The 13994-nt window shown below is 39.7% G+C and overlaps 1 protein-coding gene across 4 annotated transcripts in view; it reads right to left on the bottom strand.

The window, feature by feature from the left end:
* The window catches only part of NME7 (NME/NM23 family member 7), a 72008-nt gene that overhangs the window by 44702 nt on the left and 13312 nt on the right, over nucleotides 1-13994 (bottom strand). For all 4 annotated transcript variants that reach the window (XM_081952718.1, XM_081952719.1, XM_081952717.1 and 1 more), the window contains exons 2-3: nucleotides 4260-4367; nucleotides 803-969 (exon numbers count right to left, since the gene is read on the bottom strand). In XM_081952718.1, the coding sequence (XP_081808844.1) occupies nucleotides 803-969; nucleotides 4260-4367 (275 nt within the window). The remainder of the gene's footprint in view (nucleotides 1-802; nucleotides 970-4259; nucleotides 4368-13994) is intronic.

The raw sequence follows: 13994 nt of genomic DNA, 5'->3' as shown, positions 1-13994 counted from the left end.
GAAAAAACTAGTTTGGCATTTGCAGTTCTTTCTAAATACTGAAAAAAAGAATTTGTGATTATTACTATTACTTAGTAAGAGACATCAACACAAAAGAAACAGGTTTTCCTTTAAAAAAATAAACATATTAATAATTAATGATTAATACATTGGAGCATATAAAAATAATATACAAATATATTTTATACATTCAAACACATTTTAATTATATTATCTAGGAACTTGGGAATGAGTGCTAAAAATAAAAATGACTGTCATACATCAGTAAATTTAAATCAGACGAAAAATAATCTTCCGTATTATTATAATACTGCTATCTTGGGGGGGAGGTAATTTTTCTGTTGCAGCAATTTTCCATCTTATTTGTCATTTTATCACAGGATCTTAATTCTTTATGTTTCACGGTGTTATTTGGATTATCATAAAACTTAAAACAGCCAACTTTGGCTCTATGTGAATGGTCTGAGTTGTAACAAATCTAATATACTTTTGAACATTTTAATTATAATCCTCTGAGAGTAACTAAGAGATATAACCACACAAAGTTAAAGCAGTAGAAAAGTATATGAAAAACAAGACAAGATTACAACAAAGAGCTTGCTTCTGCTTTTTTATGTTCACATACTTGGTTCCAGTTTTTTTGAGTCCCCATTTAATGTTCTTCTCCATTTTCCCTTTCATCCATCAGAAAATCCAATGCCTCCAATTCTTGCATATAATAAGATGAATCACTAAGCAAAGTACATTGATTGACTTACAAAATTGAAAATTCTTCAGAAGTTCAGAAACATCACTTTCTCACCTTTCTTTGCAACTGCCCAGCATGCGAGATGTATATTGATCTGCATAGTCCACCAAATTGAGGTGGCGTGAAAAAATAGTAATTCTGTTGCCCACAAAGAGATCTTTAAAATTCAGATCTTCATATTTCGTGCGATTCAAGAATCGGCAGCGATTTTTCATGTCATACTGAAGAGTAAAAAGATAGCTGTTTAATGTTCTTATTTTGTTAAATTAAAATAACAATAAAACAATAATAAAATATTTTCCTATAGGGGGAAAAAATCCAGAAAGGGTCATAAATAGAAGGTGGAATAGAACATCGCCATTTGCCTTTTTCATTTTCTGTTTTATTGGCAAAACTGTGACAATTTTTTGTTGTTTGCTTATAATCACACACAGCTTCATTTTTTTAACAAATCATGTTACCTTGTTACCTGCCTAATTTGCTGGTTCTCATGTAGGTTGTCACATTTTAAGCATAAACATTTGGGATTATGAGGCTCTGATGAACATGGAAAAATTAAATGTGTTCATGAGACGAATTAAATATCATATTATAATTATGCTATGACAACAGAAAAGGCGCCGGTGTCATGAAGTGCTTAAAATATTGGGCAGATGCCAAAGACCCCCGAGTTTTAGTCTACTGTCTGTTATGGCAACTTAAAAGGGTGATTTTGGGGTTGAGATTTTAAGTACTACATAAAGGTTGAGATAAAAATATAACAAAAAATAAATTGGCCAATCCAGTTCCATTTGCATTAAATAATTCTACAATTGTTATTTTGATGCCATTTTGGAGATCCACTCATCCAACTACCCACTCAGCACAGGATGCACTGGAGTACATCCAACATATGGTCACCCATCCTGTTTGAAGGATTCGACACTTCGTGTAGCAATTGATTCTTCCTGCCCTCAAGACTCAACCTACTCCCTGGTAGGCTTAACCCACTGGTTTGACCCTGTGGGACAATTGACAAAAGTCAATTTCCTTCTTCTAAGTGAAAACTATTTGAATATTGTTATCATGTCACCTCTCAATCACTCTTCTTAGCCTATGTTTTTTCTTACCTTCTGCTTGCCTATCCTAAGGTGCAGTTCCCTTCTTTCCCTGCTAATGATGATTAACTGGGGCTCTATTTTATTTCTAACAAAAGACAGGTGTAAAATAGGACTAAAAAGTTCTGCCTTCTCCCTGTCACCCATTACCAATTCCTCACTATCTCCTTGCAATGGCCCTTTGTTTGCTTTTCCTTTATTGTCTTATACCACGCACATTACGTAGTTTATAATGAAGTTTCTCTCCTATGGACTCACATTCTGGAAATTCTTATAAGTCACTATGCCAATGGTGGCAAACCTTTTTGGCACCGAGTACCCAAACCACAATGTGTGCATGCCAGAGTGCCAGAAGCCCGAAGACCAGCTGGTCATTGCGCATGCATGTGCCGGCCACCTACTCTTCAAGTTTCCGGCACGCGCATGCTGGTCTTCACGCACGCCAGAGTGCCGGCCAGCTGGTCTTCAGGAGCTCTGGCACGTGCAAAGACCAGAAGACCGGATGGACGGCGCACATGTCCACAGAGAGGGCTCTGTGTGCCACCTCTAGCACGTGTGCCAGAGGTTTGCCACCACTGCACTATGCCATAGAATGCTTCAGTATTATTTGTCATTTCTTCTGATAATTATTGCAAAGTTTCAATCCATTTTCAACTGCTAACACCTTTGAAAAACTGTAATATTAATACAAACATGTATATATAATTCACCTGTTCATCCTGAATTATTTATGCATCTGTTTACACAAAAACACAGGTGCAGACTAACGTCAGTAAAAAGAATATCCTAATGTGTAAACACAGCTTGTTGATTTCTTTCTTTCCCTTTTTTTGCATTCTCTTTGGCCCATGACCAAATGAAGCCCACTGTGTTAGAATTAAAGGGCCTTAGGCACATGCTTCCCCTTCCAATAGAAAAGTCTTACATTAAAATAATAAACTTAGTTTCATAAATCTGTGGCATCTTTCTTTCAGACCCATGAAGTCTCAAAAGAATCTGGCAATTGTATTAATAGCAAAGAAGGGATTGATAGAAGATGATATTGGTAGCTCAGGGTTGGGCTGTGGGGGTCCCTGGTGCTCTCTGAGTTTGATGGTTTTCTTGCTATTCTTTCTTGAAATGTTTCATTAGAAAGACATTTCATTCATCAAAGAAGAGATTGCACAAGACCAAATACCAGACATACTGCCAACAACAACAAAAGCACACATTCATGCATCGTACTAATGTAGTTTGTTGGGGTTTAGATTAGTAGATTGTGTGTGTTCAGTCACTGTGGTTGTAAACTCTGGTTTATAGATTAGAGTAATTAAATTTGTGAATTGTCAACCTTTGAATTAACTTTATGGTAGCAATAAAGAAAGATCAGTCAATATGATTCCACATGATCTAGATTACATGTTTAAAAAGTATAATATATTCTTCATGAAAAAATAGTATTTTGCAATGCAGAAAAACGGTAAATATTAATCTATTCTTATTCATTCCTTTCCCCCCATTATTATATTTTATTTCTTGCATTGATTTTACTTCCTACCTTGTATTATTTAGATAAATATATCTGAATTTCTAAAATGTTATTTACAGATTCTGTTTAATTTTCTTCAAAATAACTTTTTTTAAAAAAGTTTATTGCTAGGTATAGTTTGAGAATTTAGCCAATTATGGTTTATTCAATAATCCCTGGTTATGTACATGAAGGTTTGTGATAGTAAACCAACACTATCCATCCCTCTTACCTTATGTGTATCTTTAAGCTAATAAGAGCTATGCAGATCATATCCATGTACATAAATAAACATAAAAAACACACCAATTCAATAATCCAAGTTCTGATCATAAATAAACATAAAAAACACACCAATTCAATAATCCAAGTTCTGAACTCATTAATATTTAACATGGGGAGAAAAAGAGCCAAAAATTGGATAAGCAGACTTTACATACTAATCCTGTGTAACAGGTAAGATTTAACTTTGAAAGGACATATTTTGGGGGGATTTCATCTCCATGATCATAGAAAAGGCCTCTGGAAAAGGCAGAAAAAGAGGAAACAAACCTAATGGCTAAGTGAATTAGCTCAAGTTATCTTGAGCAAGATTGTTCAAACTGCCCTTATTTGTTGTGAAGTTTCATATTTTTTACAATTAATATTCTACTGAGTGGAGTACAAACTCACACTCAGTTTTTCTTAATAACATTTTCTTTGTATGAAAATATATTGCAATTATATGTAGATTTCTGAAAAGGGGAAATAATGCTATATTCTTCTTCTACATTGTGCAGTTCTTAGGCAAGGAAAGCAATTCTTCAGTTTCTCATGTGTGTAACATATAATCCATATTATTAAACTTAGCTTACTGTTGCTTTCAAGCAATTAATTTATAAAATACTTTTATAAAAAATAATCTTACCATTTCCACTGATCCGTCTGTAGGGTAATACAGAAGCTCATAGCGCCGAAAAAGTGAAGCATTTGGATCATACCATTCTGCAATGAAAGCAAATCTTTCCTCTTTGTTCTGGAAAACAAAAATCAAATGTATGGGTTTTGTAACAATTTCAGAATAAACAATACATTCAATATATCTTCCACTTAGACCTGATATAACAATACTGCTTAGTTATTTGCGTTAAAAGACATCAAGATTTATCAACCTGGCACAAAAGCTGAAATTTTAAAATAGGGGCATTACTTTTTTGAGTGTTTCTCCAAAAGTATGGTTCATTTCACTTTCTTCATTGACAACTATTGCTATTCATGTACAGCAGTACATACTAGTCCTATCTGGACATCATAGTATAAAATCAAGGTAGATGCCCATAAAATACATAGTTTATTAATTTTATACTCTTATCTTTTCAGACTTTTCAGAGAGTTCTAGAAAACTGTAGTAAGCATTTCCACAGATTATTTTTCAAACAAACAAAACATACATACATACATACATACATACATACATACATACATACATACATACATACATACATACATACAGGGGGAGAAAGATGGGGGGGAGAGAAAGAAAGAATTCCATATATATATTCGAGAGCTTCATACTCTCAGCTTCTCCAGACTATTTAAAATTCAGGGATTAATCAAATATTGAGAATTTAAATGTTCAGTATTCAAAAGCAGCTGATGACATACAAAGAGACAATTGTCAGCCACTCATTTTCTAAAGCTCAAAAGAACACACAGTATATATTATTTGTGGCTCACTGAAGACATAGCAGTTGCTAAGAGAGCTTTTTTGTCCAAGAAGCAGCTTGTATACTTTTGCCACTGCTATAAAAAGCAATGAGTCATTACCAACAGAGATTGAACAAAAGTTGTTATATCTATTTATCACTAAAGGCAAAAATGAATGAATTCAGTACTTTGCATTAGCTGTCTGAAGTCTCACACTTTAAAACAATAGTTTAAATAATGGTCTCCAACAGTGGTGGGATTCAAAAATTTTTACTACCTGTTCTGTGGGCTTGGCTTGGTGGGTATGGCAGGGGAATAATACTGTAAAATCTCCATTCCCTCCCCACTCCAGGGGAAGGTTACTGCAAAATCCCCATTTCCTCCCGATCAGCTGGGACTCAGGAGGCAGAGAATAGATGAGGGTGGGGCTAGTCAGAGGTAGTATTTACCGGTTCTCTGAACTACTCAAAATTTTGGCTACCGGTTCTCCAGAACTGGTCAGAAACTGCTGAATACCACCTCTGGTCCCCAACCTTTTCTGCACCAGGACGCGGGAGGGAGATGGTTTTGGTTTCACTTGCTCACCTGCCACTCACCTCCTGCTGTGTAGCCCAGTTCCTAACAGGCCCTGGATCTAGGGATTCGGGACGCTAGGTTTAAAAAGTAGTTTCAAGCGAATCTCTTACTGTATAATTACTTTGCCCTGGTTGCTCTATAAAATTGTATCATCCATTTATATCAGCTAATATTTTTCCATTGAAAACTAGCACTTTTTGTAAGCATAAATATTCAGGTAGGAGATAAAATAGAACAGGGAATATTTTTTTTTAACCATTTAGATGGGAGAATGTATAAATGAGGAAGAATGTGGGTTGGGAATCCTAGGGACATTGAAGATCTTCCTCTTTTATCCATTTTGGTATATTTCTAGATGTAGAGCTATTTGCATTCTGCAAAACAAGTATTTATTTGCTTTCAAGATCCAGGGAGTAGTCCTGAATAGGATCTAGCAGTAATACTATAATAATATTATTTGTGTTCACATTTCATTACTGTACATTGAAATAGAAACAATTCCAAATCATATATGAGCTGCCTTATTTTTTCCAAGAATATGAGAACCAAACTAAAACTGTACTGTATACATTTTGTCAACTACAACATATGCCTTCCTCCAGTAGAAAATGTATGCAACGCAGGGATGAACATGAGAGAGCAACTCTTTCTTCAAACCATTTAAATACAAAAGTTAAGGAAGAAAACAAACAGCCTAGAGCATCAGCTCCCAACTTTTTGGACATCAGAGACCGATTCTGTGGAGAGGGGTTTCCGTGGTCCGGAGGGGATATAGTTTTGTGTGTTGCCTGCATCCTGTGGATGGGGCTTCGCTTGTTCGCGTGGCACGGTTTCTGGCATGCTGAGGCCCAATGTTGGTGCACAGACTAGGGCTTGGGGACCTCTGGCCCAAGCATATTCTGCCAGTACTAAGATAAACAGCAAATATACCAAACAAAGCTCTAAACAAGGAACTTCAAAGATGAACTATTCCAACCAAGAATGGAAGAGCAAGTTACTGTATGTAAACAATATCACACTGCTGGGCACTGACATTATCTAGCTGGGTAATGAAAGATCTGCGGGAAAATAATACAACTCAGAAACATGCCTTCCTCTCCCCATGTTAAGAAAGAATATTAGATATTTCCCACTGTGACTTTATAGGGGAGATGGGCAGCATAAAAATTTAATAAATAAATAAAACTAGGAAAGGAAAACCTCTTTCAAAAGCCTAGAGAAGATGGAATTAAGGATGTGGTTCCTATATTTTGCAGATGGCAGTGAAGCTGATTTAAAAAGTGAGCATTCAAAAGTAAGGTCCCCTCTTGGATGGAATAATCCTACTCGTTACGTAGTCACGCAGGTAGGCGGGCTTTTGAGTAGCTCTGCCAGACCTGCGCAGTTCAGTCGGAGGGTGTTCTTTGGACAGCGTCGGACGGACCTGTTTCCTGCGCAGCTCCGCGTGGTGGAAACTTCTGAAACCTTTCACAGGCCGCGGCTGGACCTTCTAGTGCCTGTTCGCTCGGAGCTCGCTGCGGGCCTGCAACATAACCAGGTAAGTTTCCCGGTACCCTCGGGCTTGAGCTGGCTGTGGAAGGAGCGAGTGTTTGCTTCGTTTCGGTAGGGCTTTGGCTAACTCATGCAGGAGTTACCTCTGGTTGTCTAAGAGTGGAGTTGGAGAGGCGGCCAAGGAGTTTGTCAACATGCCTTCTCCAATTCCGACCGTCCTCGAGCTCTAAGAGGTAAGAGCGGGGCCCGGTGATGCCTATCACTGTGGCAAGAATCCACACTGTTCCCCTGGCGTAGTTGTGGGCGTATACCGAATCCCCTACGCTAAAAGTCAGAATCTTGCTTGTGGAATCAGAGGGCGATGAGGCAGAATAGTTTGGGTGTAGCCGGTGTAAGTGGTACCTTAACCGGCGACCCATGATAAGCTAGGAGGGGCTTCTCCCTGTAGTGGCACTGGGTGTGATGTGCTGAATTAGCAAATAGTGGTCAACCCATGTTTGCTAATCTCCCGGGCCCATCCTAGTGAGGGCCTCTTTTGCAGATCTCACCATTCTCTCCTTCTGACCATTGGAGGCTGGATGGAATGGTGCGACCAGGGCATGTCTAATTCCCTGAGCTGCTAGGAAGGTCTCAAATTGCATGGCCATAAATTGGGGCCCATTGTCAGAGACGAAGACGTCGGGCAGGCCGTGCTTGGAGAAAAGTCTCCGTAGTACCTTGATGACCGCTTCTGCCATAGTGGAGGTCATCAGGACTACCTCTAGCCATTTCGAGTAGGCGTCCACAACTACAAGGAATGTCTGGCCATGAACTGGGCCAACAAAGGCAATATGCACCTTAGACTATGGTGCTAGAGGTCACTCCCACTCCTTAGCAGGTCCCTCTGGGGGAGCTGGTCTGGACTCCCGGCACGGTGTGCAGGTAGCCACCCATTCTTCGATCTCCCTGTCCATGTTAGACCACCACATGTAACTCCTAGCCAAAGACTTCATTCTGACAATTCCAGGATGCCCTACGTATAAAGCCTCTAATACTGCAATGCACAGTTTGGGTGGAACAACGACCCCCCCCACAGTAAACAGCCATTTACAACCGATAACTCATCACGTTTGGTAAAATACATTTTGAAATCAGCCCCAACAGGCCACTTTGGCCACCCAGTTCAACATTTGTTTGATGGTGGAGTCCTTTGCACAGTGACGGGCAAAGTCACTGGACAAGACAGGCCCAGTCTCAAGGCAGTCAATGAGGAGGACTGGTGTCTCGGGGGTAGGGTCAGCAAGAAGTTCAGGCAGCAGGCTCAAAGCGTTAGCATGCCCCAAAGTGGAGCCTGGCCGGTGGATGAGACGGTAGGAGTAGGCAGCTAGGAAGATGGTCCATCTGGTCATCTGCGGTGATAATGACACTGGGGTGGGTCAGTCCTCAGCCAGTAAGCCCAGTAGCGGCTTGTGGTCCGTAAGTAGTTTGAAATCACGGCCATATAGGTACTCATGGAACCTCTTTACTCCGGCCACTGCAGCCAAAGCCTTGCGGTCCAGCTGGCTGTAGTTCCGCTCTGCAGCAGACAAGGTCTTGGAGTAAAAAGTAATGGGAGCCTCGGTTCCTTTGGACATACAATGGCTGAGGATGCAGCTGACGCTGAACGGGGAAGCATCGCAAGTCAGCACCAATGGCAGGGTCTGGCTGTACTGTACCAGAAAGGAGTCCGCCGAAAGGAGTCGTTTTACTACGGCAAATGCGGCAGCCTCGGCTCTGCCCCAGGACCACTTCGCGTTTTCAGCCAGGAGATGGTGTAAGGGCTCAGCAACGATGGCTTTCTGTTTAAGAAAGACGCTGTAGAAATTAAGGAGCCCAAAGAACGCCTGCACCTCGGTTTGAGGTGTGGGGGCATCCTGGATTGCTTGAATTTTTTGGGTGGTCGGGTGAATCCCAGAGCCATTGATTAGGTACCCTAAGAATTCAACCCTTGGCACATTAATTTGGCTTTTTTTTTCTTGAGATGGAGGCCTTTGTCTCTAATTCTAGCCAAAAGTTCGTACACGTTTGAAAAGTTGCATCACATTTGCAGCCGATACCAAGATGTCGTCAAAATAGGGGACGACTCCTAGAATCCCCTGCAAAAGCCATTCCATGATGCTTTGGAACAGTCCAGGGGCGATACTAATGCCAAATTGCAGGCGATGACATTTGAATTCACCCCTGTGCGTGGTTTGGGCCTCCGCCATAGCGCCATCTGCAGGCAATTGTTGGTATGCCTGCGCCATGTCCAATTTTGCGAATATTTTTCCAGGGCCTAACAAATGTAGTAGATGCTGCACAATGGGTACAGGATGAGCGCTTTGTTGTAGCGCTTTATTGATTGTGCACTTGTAGTCCGCGCAGATGCGGACAGACCCGTCAGATTTGACTGGTGTCACAATAGGGGTCTCCTAGCGTGCATGATCAACTGATTCTAGGATTCCCTGGCCTACGAGCTTGTCAATTTCCCTATCAATTTTGGGGGGGAGAGCAAAAGGTACTCCTTAAAAATGGCTTCAGTGCCGTCATCTTTCAAGGCGTTGATATCGGTCACTTCTAGGCCCAGGGCTTCAAACCAGTCAAGCTCCAGGAGGCTCTGCAGGTTGCCACTGACCACTGTCACTGGGAGTTGGCCGTTGAAACGCTTGAATTTCACCTGGATTTCACCGTGCCTTGGCCCACGATGGGGACCAGGTTGCCCTGGTAATCGCGTAGGTGGATGTCAGGGGTGCGTAGATGTTTCTTCAAGCTAGGGATAGCCTGCTTGAGGGTAGACCATGGCATGATGGTCAGTGATGACCCGGTGTCAATCTCCATCTTGCATGGAGCATCCTCGATAAGGACTGTGACCTTCAGCTATTTTTGGCCGCCTGGTGCGGACGGCTGATTGACGTATGGTAGGTGACTCTAATGTCACCCTCTGAGCGCCGTAGTGGCTTCTGCCAGTCCCATTGATTGGGCCTCTTCTGGCAATTTGGTGCGCTTCTTGGCTGCCAGGTAGTAGGAGGGAATTCGCTCCGGCATACCTTGGCAATGTGCCCCTTTCACTCACAGCACTGGCAGGTAGCGTCGCGGAAACAGCAAGCCAATCTGGCATCGTCTCCTCTGCAGCTAGCGCAAGGCGGGAGATGCGGTTTGAATTTGCGCACCGGCTGAGCGCAGCTACTGCGCATGCAGCAGCTGTCTTCTTTCTTGCCTTCTGAGCTCTCGGCCTCTGCAGCCTCGTGATGTACACATGCACTTTTTCGCACGTCATGTGGAGCACTTTGGGACTACAGAGTTTCAGTGGATTTGACGGCTGATTCGGATGCCCTGGCTTCATCCAAGGCAATTTGTAGAGTGAGGTTAGATTTAGCAAGTAACCACCTCTGTAAATTAATGTCCCGCACCCTGCAAATTATGAGGTCCAGAATCAGCTCGTCCAGGTCTCAGAACTCGCAGTACGCTACGGCCTTTCATAGCACTGCAAAGTACTCGTTGATCGATTCACCCTCCTTTTGGTTCCTGATGTTAAACTCATGCCGGCAAACGTGCTTGGACAGCTTGAGGGCATAGTGGGTCCTCAGCGTCTACTGGAGCACGGATCAAGCGACTGATTGTAATGTCAGCATCGGCTCAGAGAGGTCTTTTGCCGTTTCGAACACTTCCCGGCCACAGTATCCGAGAAACATGTTCTTCTTGCAGCCTTCAGAAAGGCTCATGAGGATGTTGGCCTTGAGAAAACAGTCAAATCATAGTATATATGAATCCCAGTGCTCGGTGAATGGGTCATATGGAGTCGGTGGGGCGTGCATGGCCATTTTGTGTTCTGAGGGCTTTTTGAGTTTGCCACTCAAAAATGGCTGATCAAAGCCACGCTGAGCTCCATGCTGGATGTACTTGCTGGATTGCTACACTCTTTTTGGTTCGCCTAGTTGCCTTCCAATCCCATCCTCGTCGCCAGTGTTAGATCAGGTAATGGATAGGCACACACAGGCTAACAGTAACAACAGCTCTTTATTAAGTACAAGTGAGAATAATCCAGTGAAGGTTGAGTCTGACAGCAGCCCTTTTATAGGGAGCTGTCAGACTCTTCGACCAATAGGATTCAAGCTTTGTTCCCGCTGGAACAGCGGACCTTGGTGGAAACCATTGTAGTTAAAGCAAGTATCTAACAATGTTAGTGATAGAATTAATTTCAAATAAGCTAAAAAAATATGATGCTAAAATGGTACACAGAAGCATCTTTTCAAATTGTTGGAAAAAGAAAATACAAAAATCCATGACGGGGAACAGAACACTGCCTTCTCAGTACTACCATATTCTTTGAGAAGAGCAAATCAGCCTATGACAAAGACCAAGGCACACTTGAATACTTTAAAGGTATCAATTGAAATTGTTGTTATTATCACAGCTCTTATGGTTACTGTTGATATTATTGCTGCTGTTATTATTTATTGTCATTTTACTCAGGTGTGTCAAGGTAGATACCTTCCATAATGATGCTAGGCTCTCTCTCTCTCATCTGATAATTTACAGTTAAAAAAAAATAAGTTGGCTTGCTGCAAGGCAAGGTATCAAACTCCAACATCATTACAAGATTTTCGAATAAAAATAACCAGCGGCAGCAGACCACTGATTTCTTTGAAAGCCTGAATACCTTCCCAGAAAAAAACGCTATGCCAAGTGGCCGTGTAGAGAAGGGCAAAGCGAGCAACGAAAGCATAAGTAAAATTCTGGTGCAGAATTTGTAACTGGTTGTGTGACCCTCACTGGCTGCCAATTCATAAATGGAGAAGCTAATTCAAATAATTATTTTGCCAAAGAGCCCACATTGACAATATTACAAATGTGCCCTCTGGTCAATAAAGATTAGAAACTTTCATTTTGTATAACTGAGTTAGTAAAGAAAAAGAGATTGTGAAGAGAATAAAATAAGCTCATTTAAAAGTACAGTTCTGATTGACATAAAAGCTTATGAACAGAATTACATTCATCTATTCTTTCTCCTTACAAACCATCATTTAACCAGCATAGTCTATCAGTTAGTTGCATGCGGGCTCTTCTATTAAATGATTATGGTGGCATACGATTGTTATCTTCCTTTGATAAATGCTAGGAAATTTTTATTCCTGGTAGACAAATACAGTTTAAGTTGCACAAGCCTAAAAAGAATTAAATGTACAGAACCTACTATACATTATGGACTACTCCTTGTCATACTTCCTGTTCAATTTTTAACCTGCAAAGTTAACTACAGGTTCACTAAATGAGGTGGCAAGGTTTTTTTCCAGTTACTGCACTAAACTTCTAGAGTTCTATCAAGGGACATCAGTCAAGTTTAATTTTCCTACTTTTTAAAAATAGCTTTTTAAAATGTTGGCTGGTGTTATTTCCTGCTGCTATGCCCTTTTTAAAAAGTTCATGTTATATTGTTGATATTTTGTCTGTTTCCTTTGCCTTGATACTCTCAGGTTGTTTTACAGAAAGGCCATTTACGTACAGTCGCTTTGAACTGTGAACAATAAGATAAATATCTTTAAATCAGGTAGTTGTAAAATACACACTATTAGAACAATATAACTTTTACTTTTTCCTTCTCAGACTCCTCAAAATCGCTCATCCCTTGCCATTCAGTCAATTATTCAGACACTATCATAAAACTATGTGCAAAATGAGAATTTGTAAAAATAGAACTAATTAGAATTTTTTTTAAAAAAAATACTATGATGTTTGAATAGCAGACATGAAATTCTATATATAACAACAGTCCCATGTTTTTAAATGGGAATCACTCAGTTATGTTTAAAACTGCACCCCTAAATTATATCTTTAAATATGATTAAGAAGTACACAATGAGTTAGTTATAAAGTTCTAGAACATAATATTTAATACACTAATTAAAAAACAATTTATAGAAGACAAATATTATGTAAACAATGTTTACATTGACAGTGCTTAATCTTAATTAATTCTAGTTATTAAAGAGTAATTTTCTTGGAATATGTAAATATCTTTAGGAGATCTAAAGTTCATAATATGCAGAATTGGGGAGGGAGAGTGACTTGTGGAGCTAAGCAGAATTTCTTATAATGTATTACATTGCCTTGTGGTTGAATTTTTCTTACATTTAGAAAGACAATAATATTTTAACTCTTATTCTTTCAGTATATTTCAATTCACAATTAAAAGGATGTAATACAGGATGAATCAATCAACCACATTCCAATAAGAAAAAATATTTTAAATTATTTAATTTGAATTTGTGGTTCGAAGGCAAAAAAGAGAGGGAGGGAGAGAGTGGGACAGAGAGTGTTTTTTTTAAAATTGAGGAACAATTAAAAAAAACTGGTATGTTATCACAATTGTGTAAAAAAGAAAATTCGATGAAAAATTGTAAATATATGCTTCATAGCTGAATAGCAAGCGCACTACAGCAAAGCAAAATGTTCAAGACTTTGCAAAGTCAGGAAGTCTATCAAATAAAATTGAGTTTGAAGCAATCTGAAGGAACTTGATTCAATTTGAAATCATGAATTCCTTGAAATCAAATTATTTATTTGTAAGGGCCTAATGTACTTAACAATATATTACTTCATTTATACCCATTTTTTCAAAATAAAATTGCATTCAAAGGAATTTACAATCAGAATATTTTTTTTAATTCCCAGATCAAGGCAACTATGCCAGATGGCCTTATAAATTGAATACATTTACTTGAACTCCAATTAAAAACAAACTGGAAACAGTTAGGTTAAAGGCTCTGCGCTACGCTCAGTTTAATTAATTACAAGTAGTCCTTAGCTTAAATCATTCATTGAGTAACCAGTCAAATTTACAAAGGAATTGAAAAAATTGAATTACAACCAGTCCTTGAACTTATGACTGTCA

Source organism: Natrix helvetica (assembly GCF_964273705.1).
Source record: "Natrix helvetica genome assembly, chromosome: 4".
In the NCBI taxonomy this organism is placed as follows: domain Eukaryota; kingdom Metazoa; phylum Chordata; class Lepidosauria; order Squamata; family Natricidae; genus Natrix; species Natrix helvetica.
The sequence above is the reverse complement of the archived record's forward strand: the minus strand, read 5'-3'. Positions and strand labels throughout refer to the sequence as shown.